Below are 25,633 nucleotides of genomic sequence, written 5' to 3' on the forward strand. Positions count from 1 at the left end.
TCCTAAAAACTGAAAAATCTTTTGGTAATATAAGCAATTTTACCTAAAATGATTTTAAGAATCCATGTGATATCTTTTCAAAGTGGATTTTTCAAACTACCAAAGCATAAAACAGTACATGTGCATTAGAACAAAATTAAAAATATATGGACAGCCAAAAAAAGGACATAAAAATTATACCCACTCAAATAGAGCCACCGTTAATCAGAGATTTGAGGGACACTTTTCCAAACCCTTTCCTGCTTACCTGAGTGTTTGTATCCAGATATTTTTTTTGTTTTTGTACAAAAAATTAAGAATTATATTCTTAACATATATATTATTTATAACTATGTCTGGCATATTGTTTTAGAGACCACATAGGATGCCATTGTGTGGCTGTATGATAATTTATTTAACTAAGCCACTTGTGCTCAACATTGAAGGCTTTTTCCCTGGTTTTTGCTGTTGCAAACTGAAGAGAAACGATGAACAGTTGTTAAGAGCACAGACTCTGGAGTTAAATGGAAGGGGTACTGTGCAGAAAAAAGTGAATGTAACAGGCCTGGGATGGCTATCCTTAGAAAGGCTGCTTGCAAGGTTGATACTTGGCTGCCTTCTGGGAACTTGAATTTCAGGATGTTTTCCAGCACCCTGGAAATAGGCCTGGCTCACTGGGCTGAAATGGTCTGTGCAAACACTGTGGCTTATTATGGTGAACACCTGCTTTCCTTCTGAAAGTCTTGAGTTTCGTTAGGTGCTAGGCAGAAGGTGCCTATGGGACCAGATCCCAATAAAAACCTGGCTGCTGAGTCTCTAGTAAGTTCCCCTCTTCTACAACATCATACTTGTGTTGTCATAGCCCCTTCCTGGAGGAATTAAGGCTACTCTCTATGACTCCACTGTTTGGAAGCTTGGATCTGGCTGGTTTCCTGTGGGTCCTTTCTCTCCTTTGTTTCCTTTCCCTGGAGTAAGTCCTAGCTATGAGCCCAACTACAGCTGCCAGTCTTCTTCCTGAATCTCCAAACCTGGGGATGGTCTAGGAGACCCCTGACACAGGTTCAAATCCTGGCCCTGCCACTTCATAGCTAAGTAACTCTGGCCATGTTATTTACCTTCTTGGTCATTTTCTGATCTTTAATTTGGGTAAAAAAAATAGTTTTATATTGTTGTATTTGGGTAAGAAATTTAATAGGTTAAAATACATAAAGTCGTTAGTAGTCCCTGGCATGTGATTATTTCTCAGTAGATAATAAGAATCATTATCTTGGAAGCTAGATGTTTATGTAGATTTGCAATTATTTGTCTTGAATAAATTCCTAGAAGACAAGTTGCTTGGTTTAAGGATATACAGATTTTTTTCTTTTTGTGTGCTCTGATCATAGAAGTAAAATACGTTTATTGTTAAGGCAGTAGAGGTACTTGCTATAGACAATGAAAGTCTTCTGTAACTCTCTTCAGATATAGTTATCTATCTATCAGATATAGATATTTACAGTAACTTGTTATATACATATCCAAATATAATTTCTATATGCATGAATATGGACAATATCATAGTATTTTTAAGTAAAAATGGGCCCATGTACATATTATTTTATTGTGTATGCCTGAACATCAGGGGATCTTTATATTCAATGACTATGTCTAAAAACCTTTTTTTTCCCTTCCTTAAATAAACATTTCAAATATAGATGAAATAGAGAATACAGAATTTGGGGCACCTGGCTGGCTCAGTTGGGAGAACATGCAACTCTCAATCTCAGGGTCATGAGTTAAAGCCCTACATTGGGCACAGAGCCCACAAAAAAAAAGAAGAAAAAAACAAAAGAAAATATAGAATTTTTAACTTAGTTACACCTTTACATTTGAAATCACATATTGTATAAAATATAGAAATTTAGAGTTGCACTGTTGCTTTGTAATTAATTAATTTAAAAAAGATTTTATTTATTTACTTGAGAGAGAGAGCAATGAGAGGGCACAACTGTGGGGAAGGGGCAGTTACAGACACAGGGCTTGATCCCAGGACCCTGGGATCATGAACTGGGACAAAGGCAGAAGCTTAGCTGACTGAGCCACCCAGGTTCCCCAAATGTTGCTTTTTTTTTTTTTAAACAAGCATCACAGCATCTTTGACATCAGTGTCAACCATCATCACTGGAGTCATTTTTGAGGTTATTTAACACCGGTTCTGGAGCACATCAGCTCCACTTCCACCTGTTGCTTGAGATAAGCAATCTTTGAGTCCACTGGAAATTTTTATCCTAGTCACATCACATTTAGGCATTTTATTTGCCCTGTGTGTGTGATTGTCACAACCTGCCTTCTCACTGAACTGCTTTTATTTTTTAAAAATTTTAAAAAGATTTTATTTATTTATTCATGAGAAACACAGAGAGGCAGAGACACAGGTAGAGGGAAAAGCAGGCTGCATGCGGGGAGCCCGATTTGGGACTTGATCCCGGCCCGGGATCAGGCCCTGGGCTGAAGGTGGCGCTAACCCTTGAGCCACCTGGGCTGCCCCCCACCCTCCTTTTAAGATGATTTTTTATCAGGCAACCTCTATTAACATCTCAAACTCAAAAAAACAAAACAAAAAAAAACAAAACAAAAAAACATCTCAAACTCATTTTTCAAGGTTGTTTGAGAATGTACCTTGTTTACCCAACATTTAACATTGATTGGATCCGGGCATTTAAAAATACATAGATTTTAGGGCAGCCTGTGTGGCTTAGTTGAGTTGAGTGCTTTTGGCTCAAGTCATGATCCTGGGGTCTGGGATTGAGTCTCGCATCAGGTTCCCCACAGGGAGCCTGCTTCTCCTTCTGCCCATGTCTCTGCCTCTCTCTGTGTCTTTCATGAATAAATAAATAAAGATTTTAAAAAATACATAGATTTTGGAGACATTGGGGAAATTTTAATATGGACTACATACTATATGATATTTTGAAAATACTATTTTTTTTTTCTTGGATGAGATAATGCCATTGTAGGAGAATGCCTATATTCATGATGGAAGTGTTTAAGGGTGAAGTGTCATGTCTTTCAAATGCAGTGTTCTTTCAAATGATTTAATGGAGGAAATGGAAGCACAGAGAGATAAAAAGCAAATGGTAGAATGTCTACAATTGGTAATTGTAGGTGATAAATATATAAAGATGTTCATTCTAGTGTACTCCCCACACTTTTCTATGAATTTGAAATTGTTCATAATGAAAAGCGAGACAACAAGGAAAGGCTTCCTTCCCCCTCAATATTATAAAAATATTCATCCACATTTACTTCTAGGACTTCTATATTTTCATATTTTAGAATTAAATTTATATTGAATTGGACTTTATTTTTTGGCATAAAGTGTGAGATATGGGTCTTACTTCATTTGAAGTGCTACTTTATGCTAAATTATTTCAAATCTGAGGGTTTTGGGGACACCTGGGTGGCTCACAGGGAAAGAGAATCTTAAGTTGGCTCCAAGATCAGCTCTGGGCCCCACATGGGGCTCAATCCCACCACCCCAAGATCATGATGTGAGCTGAAATCAAGAGACCAACGCTCAACTGACTGAGCCACCCAGACACCCCTGCCTGAGCAAGAATTTAAATCTTTTTTTTTTATATGATTTTATTTATTTGAAAAAGAGAGAGTGTATGAGCAGTGGGGAGGGGCAGAGGGAGAGAGAGAAGCAGGCTTCCAGCTGAGCAGGGAGACCAATGTGGGGCTTGATTCCCAGGACCCCAGGATCATGATCTGAGCTAAAGGCAGATGCTTAACCTACTGAGCCACCCAGGCACCACTCTGAGCAAGGACTTAAAAAATGAATAGGTACTTGCCAGGAATTCAGAAGAGTATCAAATCAGAAGGAATATAGCAGATATAAAAGCATAGAGGCCTGGGGTGCCATTAAGTGTCTGACTCTTAGTTTAGGCTCAGGTCACAATCTCATGGGTGGTGAGACTGAGCCCCTCTTCAGGCTCCATGCTCGGTGCGGAGTCTGCTTGAAGGTTCTCTCTCTCCCTCTTCCTCTGCCCCTCCCCCTACTCGCATGCTTGCTCTTTCTCTCTCTCTCAAATAAATAAATAAATCTTAAAAACAAAAACAAAAACAAAGAAAGAGAGACAGAGAGCCATAAGATTCCAGGAGGTATCTTGGGTTGATGTCTAATTTAGTGGTCATAAAGAGACACAGGTTAATTGCTTAACATTTTATGGGATTAATAAAATGACTCATCAGTTTTCAGAACTCTCTGGATAAGGATGTAAACTGTTCTGTAAACTGAAGTTATGTTACTGTTACAGGGTTCACAATTGCAGCCTTTGTCTATCATCTCATAAATATTTGAAGTCAACCATCTTTTCTGGCTTTGTCCTTCACCTTTAAAAAAGATGGTGGGGAGGCTGAACTTGAATTCATATACATTTCTGCTCTAAAATCATCCTATGCAATTCGTTTTCCTTAGTACATTTGTTTCTGTGTACTCAGTGTTGTGCTCAGTTGCATAGGTTACAGAAATAGAACTATGGCTCCTCTCTTTGACAAATTAGTTTTGTTGGAGAAACCAACTCATGGCACTGTTAAAGGGAAATAATGTGACAAGTTGATTGGCTTATGGCACAGGCTATAAACCCATTCATTCATTTCCTGTTCTTAGGAAGTTTGCAATATAGTGGGGAGATAATAAGCCAGTAAACAAATAAATATGTAGTATATTAAATGGTGATATGTATCGTGGAGGCCAACAAGGCAGGGAAGTGTGTACGTTGAATGTCTGGCTTACTATTTAATGTGGTGTGACAAGAGAAGCCCCTGTTAATGGAATGTCATTTGACTGGAGACCTGAGAAGTGAAAGAGAATGAAACATATGGTCTGAGTAATGTTGGAATGTGAGGGAAGAGCATTCCAGGCAAACAGAGAAGCAGGGGCAAAGGCCCTTGGGTGGGAGCATGATTGGCTTATTTGAGGAACAGTGAGGACGTCAGTGTAGCAAAAGCAGTATGAGAGTAGGAAGGTTAAGTCCACTGATGGAAGGAGATTATATAGGGCTGTAGAGGCTTGTGTAAGGGCATTAGCTTTTCTTCTCCTGAGACAGAAAGCTATTGGAGCGTTGTAAATGGAGGTGTGATATGATTACAGTATAAAGAGGCAGGGGCAGAAGATGGGATACTGGTTAGGAGGCAGTTGCAGGGGCAGCCTGGGTGGCTCAGCGGTTTAGCGCCGCCTTCAGCCCAGGCGTGATCCTAGAGACCCGGGATTGAGTCCCACATCGGGCTCCCTGCATGGAACCTGCTTCTCCCTCTGTCTTTGTCTCTGCCTTTCTCTCTCTCTCTTTCTCTCTCTGTCTCTCATGAATAAATAAAATCTTTAAAAAACAAAAAAAAAGGAGGCAGTTGCAGTCATCCTGGTAGGATGGTCCATGGCTTGGACCAGGTGGTAGCAGTGGAAGTGGTGAGAAGTGCTTAGACATGGTGGCATTTATGATAAATATTTTGACATGTTCCATTTATGGAGATAAAGAAGATTATATTATTCATCTATGGAAGAAAATCAAGAATTTTTTTATGGTTAAATTGGAGATGCTGGGGATCCCTGGGTGGCTCAGCAGTTAAGCATCTGCCTTTGGCCCAGGGCGTGATCCTGGAGTCCTGGGATCAAGTCCCTTGTCAGGCTCCCTGCATGGAGCCTGCTTCTCCCTCTGCCTGTGTCTCTGCCTCTCTCTCTCTGTGTCTCTCATGAATAAATAAATAAGATCTTTAAAAAAAATTGGAGATGCTTAAGACACCTAAGTGGGGGTGTCCAGAAGGTAATTAGTTAAATGAGTCTGGAATACAGAAGAGGGTACCAGGCTGAAGATATATAGGTGGTTTTTTAAGTTGGTGGGGATGGCCAAGTGAGAGAGATGACCAAAGTGGATAGAGATGACTGGGTATCAAGCCACACCAGGTGCTAGAGATCAAGGGGATGAGGAGAAATCAACAAAGGGGATTGAGAAGAGGAGACCAGAGAGGTGAGGTCCTGATGTCTGAACTTCTCCTCCGTGTTTTGAGGAGTTGAGTGATTGGTGGTGACCTAAGATGTTGATAGATGAGAACTGAGAATGGGCCATAGCGTTAAGTAATGCAGAGAGAACTAGCCACTCCACTCATGATTTTATTAGTTCTAAATATTTTTCACTGCGAGATTTACTTATTTCTAAGTGTTTTCAGTGTCCGATTAACTATGAGGGTCGTTCAGGGTAATTTCCGGGAGTTAGTCATTTCTGATAGCAGCAAAAACCGTTACCTCTAAGGACTGGTATGCATTTGTCTTATTTGCGGTAGTATTCAGCTTGGATAACTGGGCACGTCTTTGTTAGTGTTACTCTTCTTCACGTCCTACTCAAGAGTTGCTCGTGCGAGCTCTAATTTCTCACGCGCAGCATCTTGCCTTTGTCGTGGCACTTGGCTTCAGCCTCCCCGCAGTGGGGTTTTTCCAGCCTCGCTCATCCAGCCGCAGTTCTCAGCGCCGGCCCCTAGAGGCCCGAAGCCGGTCAGCCGGTGCGGCCCTCCCACGCGGGGGAGGGACCCTTCGGGTGCTCTCGAGCGATAAGAAGAGACGGGCGGGCATTATGCAGATGAGATGGGCGGGGCCCCACCAGACCCGCCGCCTCGCGCCCCAGGTGGGCGGGCCTGCGGCGAGCGGTATGCAGATGAGCTGGGTGGGGCCTCGCCGGGCCGGCCGTCTGGAACCCAGGTGGGCGGGGCTGCGGCGGGCGGAATGCAGATGAGGTGGGCGGAGCCCGCCCGCGCGGGCGAGGAGCGGCTCCGCCGGCGGCCGCCGGGAACTGGAAGGCGCCCGGCCCTTTCTTTGACTGGAGCGGACCCGCCGGACGCAGCTGCCTCGCCAGCCGGAGCCGGCGCGAGCCGCAGCCCGGCGGACACCCTGTCCGAGGCCGGCCCGCCGGCCGCTGCCCGACTCGGCCGAGCATGGGCAACCACTCGGGGCGGCCCGAGGATCCCGAACCAGGTCTGTGCCTTCGGCGGGGGTCGCGCCGCGCCCCCTCCCCGGCCCGGCGCCCTTCCCCCACCCCGCCTCTTGGGCCGGCGGCCGCCGCGCTGCCCGCGGGCGCCCGGGGGGCGAGTGGAAAGGTGAAGTTCCCGGGATGTGATTCTTGCCTTTGGAATGCGCTAATGGGGTTGTGAAATTACCTGCGTCTGTTCCGCGACAAGGAAATGCCACTCACTCTAAACACGTACCTGGAAGCCCCGGGTCCGCCCGGACGCAGCGAGTGGGGCGGGCGGGAGCGGGTCCCCGCGGCCCGGAGCACGCAGGCCAGGCCGGTGCACAGCGGGGCCGCGGGGCGGGGGCTCCGTGCGGGTTTCACGGCGGGATCTGACCTGCCCCTGCTGTCCGCCGCCCAGACGGGGTCTCCAGCGCCGCGTGTGGGGGCAGTTCTTGCAGACTTTCTGGGCATCTGCAGCGAAAAGTGTGACTTGGCAGTCGATTTCTGGTTCATTGTCCATTTTGCGGCGCATCATTTGCATATCACACACTTTCTGGCGTCCCGTGGAAGGTGGCAACCCGTCAGCAGATCTGTTACTCATACTCAGACCAAGGGCTTGATTGTGACTATTTCTTACCCAAAATAGCCTGTGCTTATTCTGGGATACCGAAAACTTATGCCGGCTTATCAAATTTTTATTTCCTCAGAAATTAAGCGAGCCTAGTGGAGAGTCAGTCAGCTGGGCTCTAGTTTTCATCTTTTGGTTCATCATCCTGGCCTCCGGCACAGATTTAGATGCTGGTAACCACGGGGTTGTGTTTAAAAACAAACCCAGAACATTTCAGTTCTGTCACATGAAGGAAGTGGAATTTAATTTAGCCTCAAAAATTGCATCTTGGCTGATTGGGTAGAGATGGTCGACTTCATGCTGGGATCCTGGAATGGCAGGTGGCGAGTATGTGTCTCTGTGACAGTCAGAACTCTTTAAGAAATTTCTCAAGGGCGTAATTTTTTAATTGGGGTTTGAATGAGGACGTTGAGGCTTTGAGAGGTGAAGTGACTTATACAAGTGACATCCCCGGAATTGGGAGCAGCGCTGTAAGTAAACCCCTGGTCTTCACTCCTCTCCCAGTGCCTCTGCTTCAGATCTTGGCAGGGAGGCCAAGCCGACTTAGGCTGTATCCTTGGGGCTGGGCTGAGGTGGGGTGCCTTGGTCTGATACAACAACCAGGATGGAAAACTGCCACAGGCGAACACTCTGCAGAAAAAGCATAGAGGCGGTGTTACTGTGTAGATTACGTAGGGGTAACTCTAAATTACGCAGCAGGTATCCAAACTTCTTTGGGCAGAACGACCAATATTTACCAAACGGTGCCTTTGTTGTAAACAGCCCTATGAGAAACTATTAGGCAAAGCACATGTAACACTCTTTTGTTGAAAGATTTTATTTATTTATTTGAGAGAGAGCGCGAGAGAGCGTGCTCACAGGGAGGCGGAGGGGCAGAGGGAAAGGGAGAAACAGACCCACCACTGAGCGGGGAGCCGCGACAGCAGCCTCCATCCCAGGACCCTGGGATCGTGACCTGAGCTGAAGGCAGACGCCTAACTGACTAACCCTAGCGCCCCCTAACGTTACTTTTTAAAGCATTCTAACGGACAGGAGATGAAAAGGACCCTTTTATGCCAGTGACTTTATTGTATTTTTCAAGAATGAATACAATTTTGGAATGGGAACTGGATCTGATTTGCTATAAGTAAAGATATCCAATTAGAAAATCTTAGGGACTAGTGTGGCCTGAAAGGATGAGTATAATTTTAACTGGTCTCTTACTGCTGTGATGAAGTGCTGTAGAATACATTAAAAAAAAAAAAAAACCTCTGGAAATTAGAATTTTATTAAAGATTAATGTATGTTCAATCTGCTTTACCATGAGGTCTAGGATAGGGGGGCCTCCCACTGGCAGTTGTGGTGCATTGGACTAGAATCGTAACAAGTGCTTCAGTGGGTTGTCAGGGCAAGGGGCTCAGAGATGAGTGGTAGAGGTAAGGCGGAAGCAGGAGGATTGGACAAGGGAAGAGCTGCTGCACCCAGGAGTGATTTCTACGCAGTTCTTGTATTGTGTCACTTTTGTCCTTTAAGATGCAGATCTTTAAACAGAATTGGGGGAGCACCTGGCTGGCTCAGTCGTGGAATATGTGGCTGTTGATCTTGAGGTTGTGAGTTTGAGCCCCACGTTGGGTTTAGAGATTACTTTAAAAAGATTATTATTAGGGATCCCTGGGTGGCGCAGCGGTTTGGCGCCTGCCTTTAGCCCAGGGCGCGATCCTGGAGACCCGGGATCGAATCCCACGTCGGGCTCCCGGTGCATGGAGTCTGCTTCTCCCTCTGCCTGTGTCTCTGCTGCTCTCTCTCTGTGACTATCATAAATAAATTAAAAAATTTAAAAAAAAAAAAAAAAAAAAAAAAAAAAAAAAAAAAAGATTATTATTATTATTATTTTAATTTTTATTTATTAATGATAGTCACAGAGAGAGAAAGAGAGGCAGAGACATAGGCAGAGGGAGAAGCAGGCCCCATGCACCGGGAGCCCGACGTGGGACTCGATCCCGGGTCTCCAGGATCGCGCCCTGGGCCAAAGGCAGGTGCCAAACCGCTGCGCCACCCAGGGATCCCTAAAAAGATTATTATTAAACAGAATTAGGGATGAACGAAATTTATTAGAGACTTCACAAACACAAAAGGCGTGGGAAGCCAGAATGGGACTGAGGAGAGTTTTAGACCATGACGCAGATACAGCGTGTATGAGAGGAAGGAGGGAGGCAGCAGGTTTGGTCAGGGGGAGCCTCAGATAGCTGTGCAGATCTGGAGAAGTCTTGGCCAACTAATTGGGGGAGCTCCAGAACAGACTGCCCATTAGAGTCCCCCCTATTGGGCAGGAATGGCCAGTCCCTGGTGCTCTTGCTGTGGTTACTCACTGCTGGAGGCGGCCAGGGAAGAATAGACCTTCAGCTCAAAAGCCACATTGAGTCCTGGCATCCTGGTGGCACTAAGAGCTGGAGGTGTCAGTCACCTGCAGTCCTTACAGCTGAATACCAAGTTCTTTCTGGAATAGAGATCCAGGTGGCACATCTCATGGCTGTCTTCCACAGGACTTCAGTTGTTTGGGCAGGGAGGGTCTATTTCAAGGGCAAATGAGGTGCAGTCTCCAGTTTAGACCTCCCCTCTCCAGGCTTAAAGGGGCTAGAATTACCCTCATCTCTTCCAGGTGGAAGCACCTTGTCCTCTCTGGAGCACAGCCGAAGCAGAAGATAGGCTCTCATCTGCTGCTTCTTTTCTAGCCCTGGATTTGGCCGTGGTGGCAGCAAGTTTCCTCCTTTGTGGTGGCTGTGAGCCTCTGAGTTGGGTCATTGTGACTTATTGTGGTATTGCACGATGGGCTAGAGAAATGGATCAAGTAAAAGACATGAAAATTTGCATGATTGAGGGCAGCTAGAATGAGAACTTCCCAGAAATTCCCTAACAGTCTTTCAGTTTCTAACCAGGTTGTCAGTACCTGCATTGTAGAGAGTGTTGGTAGGTATAGTTGTACAGGTTGTGCACTGTTCAGAGGCATCTGGGTATAAAGGGTTGAGGGGACCTAGGTATGGTGGTATCAGTGCCATTTTTACAGTTTTACCTTTTTTTTTTTAAAGATTTTATTTATTCATGAGAGACACAGAGAGAGAGAGAGAGGCAGAGACACAGGCAGAGGGAGAAGCAGGCTCCATGCAGGGAGCCCGATGTAGGACTTGATCCCGGACTCCAGGATCACACCCTGGGCTGAAGGCAGGCATTAAACCGCTGAGCCACCCAGGGATCTCTTAGTTTTGCCCTTTTATATTCACACAAAGATGCCCAATATGCTAAAGAAGCCTTAGTCAAAGGTGAGTTTAGTAGGCTTTACCCACTTTCACTACTAGCTGTTATTTGCTTACTGTTTACTTTAAATTTGCATGTATGTTTATTTTCTATTGTTATTTTTTAATTAATTAATTAATTTATTTATTTATAATTTCTATACCCACTGCGAAGCTTGAACTTGCTACCCTGAGCTCAAGAACCACATGCTCTTCCAACTGAGCCAGCCAGGTGCCCCTGCATGTATGTGTTTGAACAATGGATATAAATGATATGAACCAAAAGTAAAAGCCTCTACTCATACTCACTCAGGTCCCATTTTATATTAGTTATAATTAACGCTAAGTGGTTAAAGACAATCCCAAAATAGCCACTTAAGACAATAAAAGTTGATTTCTCTCCCACATCACAGTCTAGGGTGAGTTGGGGGCAGTCTGGGCATTATACAGTTGTTAGAGATGAAGCTGGTCAATGTTCATCTCCTGCGCCTGGCTGCCAAATTGTGGTGGATATGCCAGCAGTCAGGAGAAGAAAGAGCACAAGGAGAAGGATACCGCAGGAGATTTTTATGGGCCAGGCCTGGAAGTGGTGCGTACCATTTCCACTCAGATTCCACTGGCCTGTCACGTAGCCTCACCTGGATGCTCAGGGACCAGAAAATGTCTGTGTGGAGTGCCAGGCAGAGGACAGCACAGATGGTGCATACTGGCAGTCTCTTTCCAGATAAGATGTCCACTCTCCACCACATTTGTGTCAATATTAAGAAACAGGACAGCCCGGGTGGCTCAGCGGTTTAGTGCCACCTTCAGTCCAGGGCGTGATCCTGTGAGTCCACATTTCTTGACTAACCAACTTTAAACAGTGTTCCTAGCTAATTGAATTTGGATATGACATCCTTAAATTTCTTCTGTCTTTTCCACATTATCCTCTGTACCTATCCTGGTCTGCCTCTCAACCTTTCACGTGGCTAGAATGTTCTGTTCCATAATTAATATTATTAAGTCTTGGGACACCTGGGTGGCTCAGTGGTTGAGTGTCTGCTTTGGGCTCAGGGCATGATTCTGGAGTCCTGGGATCGAGTCCCACATTGAGGGATGCTTCTCCTCCTTCTGCCTATGTCTCTGCCTCTCTTTGTGTGTCTCTCATGAATAAATAAATAAAATCTTTAAAAAATATATTAAGTCTTGTGTCCATTGTCCACAGATTGATTCTAAAAGTTGAAAACTAATCAGTATATAACATATTAGGATCCTATATACATTTTTTACTGGAGAGCCAGGTAGTACATTTAGGTTTATAGAGTAGGAAATGTCATCTTACATTGCTTAACTTATGATCTGTGGCAGACGATATTACTTTAAAAGAAAAATAGGAGACACCTGGGTGGCTCAGTGGTTGAGCATCTGCCTTCGGCTCAGGGTGTGATCCCAGAGTTTGGGGATCCAGTCCCACATTGCATTCCTTGCAGGAAACCTGCCTCTCTCTCTCCCTCTGCCTATATCTCTGCCCCTCTGTTGTCTCTCATGAATAAATAAATAACATCTTTTTAAAAAAGAAAGAAAGGAAAGAAAAATAGAAGGAGTAAGTAGATTGGACAGGAGTTAGTATAAGTATTATAATTATTTACCTTTAAAATGTTCTTAACATGCTTTTATTCTGTTACGGAGTTTCTTGATTTTAATTCCATTAAGATAGAGAGTTTATTTTCTTCTTGAAGATAAAAAGCATGGGGTTAAAAATTTGGATTCTGGACTGTGCAAAGTTTTGTCACTTCCAGCTCTGAGACTTTGGGTGAGTGATTTCAGCTTTTTGAACCTCATTTATTTTATCTAGAAAAGGGATTAGAATGTAACCTCCCTCATGAGGTTATTGTTAAAACAGGCGAAGGGTTAGAACAGCCTCACATACAGAAAGTGTCCAATAAGCATGTTTTAGTTTGGACTTTGTTACCTTCTGGTCCTGTGTCTCTTTTGTGTTCGCCCATTACTTCTCAGATCCCCCTTCTCTGTTTTTGCGTTTCTTTTGCTTTGGTTCCTGTGATCCCCTGTGTTGCTAAACTGTTATATTATTCTATCAATCTCTGTATTCACCTTTTTCTTCCAGTTTTCCTATTGACTTTTAAAATTCCATCAACTATATTTTCTATTTCCAAAATATTTTTTGTCATCTGTTTGATCTTATTCATAGCAGTTTGAGGTTTGGGGGAGAGGAGTGGAGTTGGTTGGAAGGCTTGAGCAAGTGATTTAATGGCTTCTGTTGGCATTAGTTTTAGATTTCAAGGATTCATCAGAATTTTTATAATATTCACTAAGAAGAGAATATAGTATGTAGTTTTCTCAGATGTATTTTGTACCATAGAAGCATTTCAGAGTGGAACTAATGTTCCGAGAGACATACTTTGGAAAATGTGCTCTTTAGGATTAAAATCGATGTATAAATACGTCAAAGATCAGTGATAACACACAGAAAAAAACATATCAAATATATCTGTTACTGCAATAAATGTGAATGGGTTAAAATCTGCATAAAAAAAGAGCTCCCTCCTGTAGATTAAGACAGAAAACAAAATATACATGGTGCAGAAAAGCATATTCCAGCAATACTGTGATTTTTAAAATTAAGCCAGTTAGACTTGTGAATAATTAAGCTTTCGAGGTCATTATCTTGTTATTCTATGTGTAAGTCCAGAAAAATTTAATAGTCACTATTTAAGAGGATCTTTGATTAATATTCGGTTCTATTTACAAACTTGATAATAAATTTAAAATATCTTATATTTATTAGTTTAATATATTTAGGTTCCTATTAGGTCTGACTGACAAACCAGTCCAGTTTTTTAAACTCTTATAAATTTAGTAATTACATTTATAAACAGTGATTCTTAAATCCTCTTGTATATTTCAGAGCATACTTTCTCTCTGTGTATTTGTGTATATGTAGATGCACACCTTCAAATTAAAATCACAAATTAATTTCACCTTTTAGATTGGAATCATGAGGCTGATCTCAACTCTTAATAGTTCCAATTCTCCTGAATGTTAGACATGAAATCCCAAAATGTAGGTATTTGTACATAATGTTGCTTACACACATACATAATTACTACTTGTTTAATTCTTTTAAATACTTCTCAATTCTAAATCATTCTAGGATTAAAAGATAGTTTACATAAACATTTTGTCATAAATAATACAAGAATTTAATCCCATGTGATTCTGGGGGTTGCCTTCTCAGATTGCTGAGGTCTTTAAGCAGCAGAGACCTCAGGCAGGGACAAGGACAGGATTCTTACCCTGGACACCAGATATCCGCTAGAGCCTGTTTTGCTGTGGTTGGAGCACATTTGCTTTGAGCACATATTTGCTTTTGAGTATGCATGATAAATTTTCTCAACCTGTATGTGGGGTATCTATTATTTTGCCTTCATCCTTATTGATAGGTTGTCTTGGTATAGTATTCTAGATTCAAGGTCTTTGTAATATCTCTGCAACAATGACTTCAAAACTTGAGGGAGGTGGTCATAATGCCCATGTACCTTAGATTTAAGCTATGTTTTCCTTAATTCTTTCAGCTCCTAGTTGGGAGCCTGAGATCTCCATTCCAATGACCACATCACTTGATTAGAGTTTGTACTTCTGTGGCACTTAACAGATATAAATATTTCCCAACTAACTCCAAAGACTTTTTACACTTTCTGTGCCTTTTTTTTTTTTAAAGATTTATTTATTTAGTCATTCAGAGAGAGAGAGAGACAGGCAGAGACACAGGCAGAGGGAGAAGCGGGCTCCACGCAGGGAGCTCGACGCGGGACTCGATCCGGAGTCCCCAGGATCACGCCCTGGGCTGCAGGCGGCGCCAAACCGCTGCGCCACACCGCTGCGCCTTCAGGGCTGCCCCACTTTCTGTGTCTTAAGGTGGTATCTTTTTTCATAGCAATACAAAATGTGATTTAATTGTGGATCTCTCTCATGGCTCTGTCTGACTTACAGAGTCATTCTACTGAAACAATACTATCAGTTAAAGGCCCTCCTTCCCTCCCTCCATACACACCCCACAAAGTACCTTAAATCAGATGGGACCATCTACGTTGATAAAAGTGCAATTCAAGAAGAAAAAGTAGCAGTTCCAAAATTCATCACACAACTAGCAAACCTTGAAAGTTACTATATAGCAAAACCTATTAGAAATGCATTAAAAAACTCACAAGTTAAAAATGAGAGAATTCAATAATACACCTTACATGGTTTTTCTAGTGTTCATGGTATGATTAAAACATTGATCTGTTCTATACCAGAAAGAAAACCTCATTACAGGCCCTTAAGGAAAATTTTACTGGCCACTCTGTGATCATAATGCAATAAAACTGTAGATAATAAAAGTTGAAATTTTAAAAACTTCATCCATTTGGAAAAGTTCCACCTAAATAAGAACTGAGAACTATAATTTATTGAAAAATGATTATGAAGTGCTCCATAAAATTACAAATAAACAAATTCATTCCTCTAAAAATTTTTTTAATGTCTGAAAAGAAACAATGAAAATAAATCAATTACTATACTCAGAAATTAGAAAGTAAATAAAAATCTGGGAAAACAGGGATCCCTGGGTGGCGCAGGGGTTTGGCTCCTGCCTTTGGCCCAGGGCGCGATCCTGGAGACCCGGGATTGAATCCCACATCAGGCTCCCGGTGCATGGAGCCTGCTTCTCCCTCTGCCTGTGCCTCTGCCACTCTCTCTCTCTCTCTGTGACTATCATAAATAAATAAAAATTTAAAAAAATTATAAAAAAAAAATCTGGGAAAACAGGAGGGTGTTTTTTGAAAGGACAGAAATTAATGAAGCAGATTATAACTACATATGTTTCACCCTTCTCTTACCCTCAGCACCTTGTATGTTGCCTGATACAGACAGGCTTGGCATGTAGTATTTGTTGAATGAATGAACAAAAAATACGCTAGAATTGAAAAATCTGAGAGTGTATTCTTTGTTGAAACAATGAATTAAATAGAACTGTTGTTAGACTAGTAAAGAAACAGAGCAGAAATACCCAAAATTTGCAGTGTAGGGGATCCCCGGGTGGCTCAGCAGTTTAGCGCCTGCCTTCCGGCCAGGGTGTGATCCTGGAGTCTGGGCCAGGGAGTGATCCTGGAGTCCGGGCATTGGGTCTCACATTGGGCTCCCTGCATGGAGCCTGCTTCTCCCTCTGCCTGTGTCTGTCTCTGCCTCTCTCTCTGTCTCTCATGGATGAATAAATAAAATCTTTAAAAAAAAAATCTGCAGTGTAAGAATGTATATAATCAAGGAAGTGGAGATTTTTAAATTAAATTTAATTTACTTATTCATGAGAGACCAGAGAGGCAGAAACATAGGCAGAGGGAGAAGCAGGCTCCCTGTGGGGAGCCCGATGCTGGACTCCATCCCAGGACCCCAGGATCACACCCTGAGCCCAAGGCAGACGCTCAACCACTGAGCCACCCAGGTGTCCCCAAAGATATGGAGATTTAAAAAAATAGAATAAAGTTAACATTTTGATGAAATTGAAAATGAAACTACTGAAATCAGTTCATGAAGAAATGAAATAGACAGAAAAGCAATCCTGGAAGACATCACAAAGTAACTTCCAAGCTCCAAAAATAATCCTGAGCCTAGATGGTTTAATAGGTAAACTTTTTCAAATACAAGAAATATAATTTTCATGCTATTTTTAAGTTATCTAGTGCATTGTTTCCCCAAAGATTATTATGGAGGGTACAGGTCATGGTTTAAGGTATATACACATGATTATTTATTATTTTAATAACTTAAAATATGTTAGAAAACTATATCTAGTATATTAAATCTATGTTGCTTAGGATGAGATTAGGCTAAAAAATGAGCCAATATTAAGCTTTTGCAGAAAATATTAAATCTATTATAATAGGACAAGTAAATGCAAATATAGCAGAATTGTGAATGTGATCCTCAAATAATAGAAACATGGAAAATGTTCTGAAGTACATAGAAGATGGAAAGCATTCCAATTTATTTTCACAAAAGCAGTGCTAATACTATTAATGCTATTCCTGATACCAAAGCCTTTCAGAGATAGAGCTAATAAAGAAAGCCAGAGTACATTCTTTCTAATGTTGATGTACAAGGCGTAACTGAACTATAAGCCAAATTTAATCCAACCATATATTTTAAAAATATTATACTACTATAAAAAACTGATTCAGTCCAAGAATGCAATAAATTTACACCAACAGGGCAGCCCAGGTGGCTCAGCGGTTTAGCGCCACCTTGAGTCCAGGGTGTGATCCTGGAGACCCCGGATCGAGTCCCATGTCTGGCTCCCCTGCTTGGAGCTGGCTTCTCCCTCTGCCTGTGTCTCTGCCTCTCTATCTCTGTGTCTCTCATGAATAAATAAATAAAAAATCTTTAAAAAAAATTTACACCAACAGTAAATTGAGAGAGAAGATAATTTTCATCCTACTTTATGTCAGTAATGCATTTAATACAATTTAACATCCACATCAGAAACATTTAATAGGAATGAATGGATCCTTTCTTAAGATAATAAATAAAATGATCTGAAAGCTGCACATATCGTGCTTAACAGGAAACTGAAAACATTCCTGTAAAGGTCAGGAAAATAACCATGGTGCCCGTACGGGGCATTGTTTCTAGATAGACTAGCCAAAGCAGTACAATTTTAAAAAAATAGTATTTATTGAAAATGAGGCAAAATTAGCATTATTTCTGGAACAATAATTTTCTTGCAAGAACAGGCAGGGAGGTCAACTGAAAAACTACTAGACTTAATGAGAATTCAGTAATCAGCTTGGAAATGCGCATGTGTGTTATATCAAATATATATGAATATGCATGTACATGCTGTGTGTGTATATATATGTGTGTGTGCGTGCGTGTGTGTGTGTGTGTGTGTATAACAGTAGCTTTCTTTATGCAGTAATAACCCGAAACAGTGGTTTATTAGAAGGTCACTTTCACAGTATGAGCAAAGTGTATAAAATCTGGGGGAGAAGTAAGGAATGTACAAGGCTTCCATGGTAAACTGTAAACTCTTAGATCCCAGTGATCATGACACAGAAGTCCTCTGTTAAATAGGGTATTATCCTTCATATATTATGGGTTATAAAATCAGAAATCATTGCTGAATTTTGCAAACCGCCTTTTTGGTATTCATCTTGATGTTATGATTTTTCTTGTTAGACATAATGATGTCATAGATTTGAAAATTTTCACCTTATATGATATTTTAAATCTGTTTTTTCTTAATACCCCTTTTGGATTTTTTTTTAAACATGGAAGATGAATTGGCCTACGTTTTTATTGGTTCCTATTGTCTTATATGTGAAAAAAGGGTATGTGTGCAAGCTTAGCTCTAAAGTTTCTAATAACTTCAAATTGCTATGATTTGGGGCTTCTGGGCAGCTCAGTTGGTTAAGTGCCTTTGGCTCAGGTCATGATCCCAGAATTCTGGACATTGGGCTCCCTGCTGAGCAGGGAGGCTGCTTCTCCCTCTCCCACTGCCTCTCCCCCAGCTTGTGTGCTTTGCTCACTTGCTCTCTCAAATTAATAAAGAAATCTTTTTTAAAATGCTATGATTTTATGATTTTATTGATTTTTATTTTAAGATTTTTTTTTTAAGATTTTATTTATTTATTCATGAGAGACACAGAGAGAGAGAGAGAGAGAGGCAGAAACACAGGCAGAGGGAGAAGCAGGCTCCATGCAAGGAGCCTGACATGGGATTCGATCCCAGGACTCAAGGATCATGCCCCGAGCCGAAGGCAGGCACTAAACCACTGAGCCACCCAGGGATGCCCCGATTTTATGATTTTAGACTTTTTTTTTAAAGTAAGCTCAACACCCAACATGGAGCTTGTGAACTCAGGACCCTGAGATAAAAAGTCCCATGTTCCACTGACTGAGCCAGCCAGGCATCCCTATGATTTTAGACTTTTAAACTTTCTAAGGCAGAGGGGTATTTGTGAGTAGAGGAGACTGGGTTTTTTTCTTTGTTGACTAAGTCGCCCAAATGTGCCTTAGGTAGGAGATTTCTAGCCTGTTAAATTGTTTTACTTTCTTAAAATTTTTGAGAGAGAAAGAGCATGTGTGTGCATGCAAGCCAGGGGAGGGGCAGAGAGAGAGAATCCTCAAGAGGACCCCCCATTGATTGTGGATCCTGGCAGGGGGCTCAGGCTGTTGACCCATCAGATCATGACCTGAGCCAAAATCAAGACCCTTGCACTTAATCTACTGAGCCACCCAGGCACCTTTAGTTTCTTGAAATTTTTACATGGCTCCAATCAGATGAGATCAGCCTATGCAATAGGATCATAGAAGCAGCATGAAAACACTGAACATTTTGAAGGTTTCAGCGTATCCTTAGGAAGGTCTTGCCATCCCATGACAAAGCACGACCCTGTGCTTGGGGACCATCCTCCAGGCAGACCTGTCCTGTTGGCACAGTGTCACCCTTGCTGCTGTGCTTCATGAGAAGCCATCTCCCTAGTTTGCCCGCCCACTTCCCATGCTGCCTCGAGGCCCTCTGGTGTCCCCCTTCATGTGGACATCTCGTGACAGTTCTTCTTCAACTGAGTGAGAACTACCTGAGACACTTCCTTGTCTAACTCTCTCCAAGGCCGCCAGCACTACCCAGAGCCCTAGCAAAAAGCGTGGTTTTAATGAACTGATGGCAGCCATCCCTTGTATTTCCTGGAAATTTTTTCATTCTCAGGAGAAAGTAGTGTTTATGTTTTAAAATTGATGTGGTTGGCCAAATATTTAAAACTGAGATTAAAAAAATATCACTTAATGCTATGAACTTCAGAAAAGCTTGTTTCACAGAAAGAGATTTTCCACATTCCACACCACTACAAAGATAACCCAGATATCCTTGGGCCAGCCCCCACCCCCAATGCCCAACAGGCCACCAGCTCCATTTACCTCTGCGTTTTTACAATTCCCACCTATTCACAAATAGCCTCTCACCATAATCCTTCTGCCTCATTCCTTGTTTTTAACCCCTGCTCTGGAAAAATTGGTCTCCCCGCCCCTTCGCTTCTTTATCCTTCTCTCATTTCCAGCTGCGTGTCCCAAATAGAACTAATTATGGGGAAGTGTTAAGATTATGATAAAACCTGGCAAGGTAAGGTCATACATTTTGACCTGGAACTATATACTATGAAGAACCAGTGCCAACGACCTCCCGATCCCTTGAAAATCCCCTCGGTTTTATCTGCCAAGGAATTCATTTTCTTCCCCTAATTGATCCTGCTTTTCTCTCTACCAGCAGCCCAATTAAAAAAAAAAAAAATCTTGGAAGGTTAAATTATCAGCAGTCTAACCTTCTGATTTATTAACAGATAAACAAAGAGTCTATTCATAGTGGTCACAGAACTATAATGAAAATGATCTGTTTATAAGTACATTTTGGTCTCTCTGCCCTTTCTTCAACCTGAGGACATTGTAGCCTGCCAGCTTTACCTGTAGTTATATGCTGGACTAAAGATGTGGTAAACCAATTTCTTTTTGCTGGTTAACAAAGTGTGCATGTAGGGATCAGGTTTTGTGTGTATGTGTCCATGTGCCCCTCACAGGTTCCCTGGCATCTTAACCTGTGGTGGTGTTCTGCTTTTGTGCTCTATGCCTTGGTAAGGAATTTCAATCAGTAATTATAGCTGATTAAGAAAGGAGAATTTAAATCAAGAGACAACAGTAATTGGAGCAATGATGACATTTTAGTGTACATTAAAATGTCCTCTTCTATATAATAAATTCTGGAATCCAGAGCCTGTGCTAACCATTTTAGATACAAGATGGCCCTAAAGTATTACAGACCTCTCCTTTTCGTCTACTATATTCCTGTTACTCAGGTCATCACGATCAATGTCAATTCTGTTACCAGCCTTGACTCTGGGGGTGCCCTGGAGGCTTCATGATGGCTGTGGCCTGTCTGCACCAAGGTCATATTCTTGTCAGCATTCTGCACTTCCCTCACTCATCACCTACTGCCTCTCATCTGTTCCTGTGCACCTGGAAACCAGTACCTAAAGTAGCCAGAACTGTGTCTAGACCAGAGAAGTGCTTCTCCTAATAATAAAAAGGTGTGAAGTTTGGAGCACATTGTTTAGCTTCTCTGGAGACCTCTTCCTGTTCCTGGGTAATGACTGCAGCTCAGGTAGCTGAGCATCTCCAGCTGTACAGTGGAGTCTTCATTAGATCAAGCATTATTTCGCACTTACAAGGTCACGCACCATTCCCTAGCCTTAGCCCTCCCTTCCCCTTGGATACACAGGCCTCCCGTGAACCACGCTGTGCTCCTTCTCCTTGCCCTTTGCCAGGGATGCTTCACTCACAGAGTTTGTCAGCTGACTCCTCTGTAGGTGGGCAGTAAGTCCCATTTGTCCAGGAGGGTCCCAGTTCATACCTGTTGAGGGTCAGTGTATGCCTGTTATTTTTATTCTCAAAATGTCATTTGCAAGAGAAATTATACTTTCATCCTACTTCTCAACTTCTCAGACCTCCTCAGCCCAGATGTCCCCTCCTTGGATAGACCTGGCTCCCAATCCCTGGACAAGATCCTTTGTTTGCTGTGGCTGCTAAATGGTCCCCAGGGGTTTGTTTGTTGGGCTGGAGACTTGGTTGGGCTGAGCCAGGGTTTGTGTTAAGTGATTGATAAGTTCAGGCTTCTTTCAGCTTTAGGACCCATGCAGGGCCAGACTGGGAAGAAGTGAGAGAGGGAGGCACCATGTATTGAGAAGGACTTGCTTGCTGGGGAAGGTGAGGTGCAGGGGAGGGATGTGCTGGGGAAGGTGTGATAAAGAGGAGAAAAGAAGGATGGAACGTAGGAACGTGCTCTGGATGGGGATTTATGGGAAGATTTACTAATGTGATTGTGTGCCCTTGAGAAATTTTAATCTCCTCTACCCCTGAAAGCTATAAGAGTCAGATTTGAGGGTTTCAGAAATGAAACAGCATGCGATTAGCCTTGAAGGAACCAATACTGCGAGAGACTTCTGGTGAGGCTTGATTATAAATGGATTACGTGAAATAAACAAACTCCATTTTCTTTAGGTGATGGGTTTGGAGTATTAGAACTGTGGATTCATAGACAGGTTCAAGCTCATCTCTCCTTTTTTTGACCTAGATGGGTTTTCATGTCTGTAGAAGGGCGTGAGCTACATCTACTATGTCCTTCCACCTTTTAGAAATGTGTGATTTCATCATACACTTCGGCCAGACTAGAAGGCATTCCGAAATTCTACAGAATGCTATTTTTTTTTTCTAGTTGCAGGCCAGAAAGGAAAACTTCCAAATAAGGATGCGTGATACTCAGCTAAACAAAAGGAAACAATAGCTAAAATACAAGTCTAGCCTTTGCCTGGCATGAAAAGAATGCAGGCTGCTAACTGACCTAAAGGTTTCTGTTTTATTTTGTATTAGGTGAAATGGTCAGCTCTGACCATTATTCCCAAAAAAGTTTCTCTTTAGAATTTTAAGATATTTGCGTAATACTAAGATGACTGTATTATCCTTGAGAGCACTGTGGTTGCTTTTACCTATAAAAATGGCATGCTTAATTGTATATGTACCAAGAACAGTACTTGAGAGCTAAATTTAGCAAAATTAATCTAGGCTCCCAAATGATGATGGTAGACATTCAATAAACACCCCTCCTAATACTATCACAAACATTGCTAAGTCACCCTCGAATGGTTTAGCCATCTAACAAAGAGAAATGTTTGAGTAATTATAGTGATTTGATTCATTAGATAGTAAGCAAACTGCCATTCAAACTGTAATTGTCAGGCTAGTACCGACGGATGAGAAATGTCTGAAAGATGAATGAGCAAAGCTGAGTGCCAAGTGTATGTCGAGTATGCCTTTGGAAGAAGTATAGCCCAGAGGACACACATTGGTCAATGTCATTTGTCTTATGGAATGTCTCAACGTTATTTGAGTAAGAATATTTTCATGGGGTTTAAGCTCCCTACGTGTCACATTTCTTTGGATCTTTGTTTTGCCTTTCATGGACATGTACTTACCTGTCCAGCTCTACAGGCAGTAGAATTTTTGACCTTTGATTTTTTTTAAAGTCTATTTAATACTAAATAAGACTAAATTAAAATGAAGATTATTTTACAATAAGTTAAAATAATTAAATTCATATACTATTCATATATAGTGGGGTTGTAAAGGATAGTCCTGGTTGCTTCCCAGGAATCTCCCTTGAGACGGAGATTTGTGTGTAGAAAGTTTGTAGGGGGTGCCCACCAAAACAGTCTGTAGGAGGGGACCAAGCAGAGAGAGAAGTTGAAATGTGATAGTCATAATTGCTGTATCAGTCCCCCAAGAAGCTTGATGGTCCTCCACAGTCATCTCAGATTGAGACCAGGTGGTCCAACCTTTGTACCTTCCCCCCATCAGCTGTGGGAAGGTTTTGAGGGGAAAATCTGTTTTTCTAGCAGATTTTAGAAAAATCTTTCATATCCTTTATTAATTCTGACCTGACAGGGACATTCTGATATCCTGAAAGAGAAAAAAAAAATTTCACCCACTATTTTATTCCTTATAAAGTTCACTCTCATGGAATTGGCTCCATGGCTGACCACAGGTTCTGACTGTACGCAGTCAGGCCTGACTCACTCTTGTCCACTCCCTGCTGCCGCCTTTGCCAGGGCCTGTTTCCCTTGTGACATCTAGCCATCACCTTGCAAGCACCTGCTTTGTGCTTGTGGCTGGGTGAGAGGCCAGGTCACTGCTCGCCCTGTAGGTTGGAGGGCGAGAGAGAAGCCTTACGATGATAGAATGAAAAAAAATATACATCAGGCACCAAGCGCCTAAAAAACCCTTGGAATTTTGGAGTGATAGGGGTGAGAGGAGCATCTTTTGTTATTCATAATAAGCCCCTTTCAACCGTACTTGAGTTTATGCTAATAGAGGTGACTCTTGGAAGATGGGGCTGGTTGCCAGAGGAACCAACCACGTGGTTAGAGGGCTGGAAACTTCACCCCTACCCCCAACCACTGGAGGGGGTGAGGTGGGGGGGTGTTGGAGATTGAATCTAACCAATGGCCGGTGATCTAATCAATCGTGCCTACATAATGGCATCACAATAAAAATTCTAAACAGTGGGATTTGGAGAGCTTCCAGGCTACCAAATACATCAAGGCTCTGGGAGGGTAGCTGATACTGAGTTGTATCCTTTGTAATAAACTGGTAATCTAGTCAGTAAACTGTTTCCTGAGTTCTATGAGCTGCTATACCAAGTTATCAGACCTGAGGTGGGGCTTGCAGAAACCAAACTGTAGCTGGTGGTAAAGAAGTACAGGTGACAGACAGTCTGGGACTTGAGACTGGCACCCGAAGTTGGGACAGGCTTGTGGGACCAAGTCCTTTACCTCTCAGATCGGTACCAACTGTAGATGGTTCCTGTCAGAATTGAGGTATAGGACACCACTCGATGTCCAGAGAGCTTGGAGAAGCCATGGGTGCGGGGAACCCTGCACATTTGGTGTCAGAGTCGGGGTGAATACAGCAGGGAAGCCGTTTGTTCTGGGCCTCTTGAAGTCCTTGAGCCTCCCTGCGCACTTCTCCCTTTGCCAGGGGAGCCCTGGCCAACTGTCAGCAAAGTGCTCCTTTCAGGCTGATGTTTATGATGGGACCCCTTCACTGGGGGCGCAGCCCCTCCAGCCTGGAGCCTCGGGAGAGCAGGATCAAACCCTCAAATGGGATCCGTGGTGGCTGGGCCCCTGCCTCTGACCCCATCAGCAGGCCGGCAGAACTGCTCGCTGAGAACACTGGTTCTGAGCTGGTCTGGGTGCTTTGGATTCAGAGGACTGGCCAGCCTCTCTTTGCTTATCTCACCTGGTGCTTGGCGAGCCCCTTCAGATTTCTCAACCCTTTGCTTTACCTCAGCCCAGTTTTCTCCCACTGCTTTCTTTGTGCCATCCAGCTTTCCTATTATGGCCAATCTTTCTGCTCTTCAGTCATGTCTCTTAATTTTCAAACGAATCATATCCATTTCTTTATCCTTTTTCTCAAAGTTCTGAGAGGATGTCCTTAGTTGGTCGTCTAATTCATTGACAGGATTTTTCTGTGGTTTGGTATCACTGATTGTCAGTATGTTGCCCGTGAAAGCCAACTGTCCTGATGCCAAGTTTTCCCTTCTAAGTTATTTTCCTTTCAAATCTTACTGAGTATGGATAGAAGACTTTCTAAAGGTGTGTTCACCACCCCGGCCTTGCTCTGTCATCTGGAAACCGAGACTGAGCTGCTCCAGGTGTTCAGTGTTGCTGCCAGCCCTTGGTCACCCACCTCTCTCCTGCCAGCATTCCTGGCCCAGAAGAACACCACTGGTGCTTTCCACAGGTCCCAGAGCTTCTCTCACCATGGCCAGCCCAGGGCCTCATGCAGGGGGCCTTCTCTGGGCCTCTGCTTAACAGGGGTGGGAGGGTAGGTTGTATGAAGGATATGCTCCAGAGGCGTTAAACTTTCCCTTCTGCTTCCTGTCTGGATTGAAATCCAGATGTGAATTAGTGCAGAAAACAGAACCACACAGAACGTGGCACCTCAAGTAGAGAATATCCCTTTATATAAATTCAGCCTGATTTAAACTAAATTTAGTCCCCTTGGCTTATGTAAATGTGCAGATTCCTGCAAATCCCTCAGTGTGTAAGTTTTTTCTTCTTAATATTTAACAGCATGGGCCCTGGAGCCAGAATTCCTGCATTCTTATCCGGGCTTCCCTATCGGATCCCCATTTGCGA

General features: G+C 42.8%; 1 protein-coding gene and 1 long non-coding RNA gene across 9 annotated transcripts in view; one reads left to right on the forward strand and one right to left on the reverse strand.

Moving 5' to 3' along the window:
* Positions 1 to 6,551, reverse strand: part of LOC140630548 (uncharacterized) — a 56,994-nt gene extending 50,443 nt beyond the window's left edge. The window contains exon 1 of the long non-coding RNA XR_012028280.1: positions 6,260 to 6,551. This is a non-coding gene — a long non-coding RNA (uncharacterized lncRNA). The remainder of the gene's footprint in view (positions 1 to 6,259) is intronic.
* SPECC1 (sperm antigen with calponin homology and coiled-coil domains 1) overlaps positions 1 to 25,633 on the forward strand; it is a 280,020-nt gene that overhangs the window by 117,806 nt on the left and 136,581 nt on the right. The window contains exon 1 of one of the 8 annotated variants that reach the window (XM_072820974.1): positions 6,807 to 6,982. The exons of 6 other annotated variants lie outside the window; for them this stretch is intronic. In XM_072820974.1, coding sequence (XP_072677075.1) covers positions 6,943 to 6,982 — 40 coding nt within the window. In that variant the 5' untranslated portion in view covers positions 6,807 to 6,942. Of the gene's footprint in view, positions 1 to 6,806; positions 6,983 to 25,633 lie in introns of those variants that run through there. One more of the 8 variants, XM_072820976.1, reaches the window with a different exon arrangement.

The sequence above is a fragment of the Canis lupus genome, chromosome 3 (assembly GCF_048164855.1).
Source record: "Canis lupus baileyi chromosome 3, mCanLup2.hap1, whole genome shotgun sequence".
Lineage (NCBI taxonomy): Eukaryota > Metazoa > Chordata > Mammalia > Carnivora > Canidae > Canis > Canis lupus.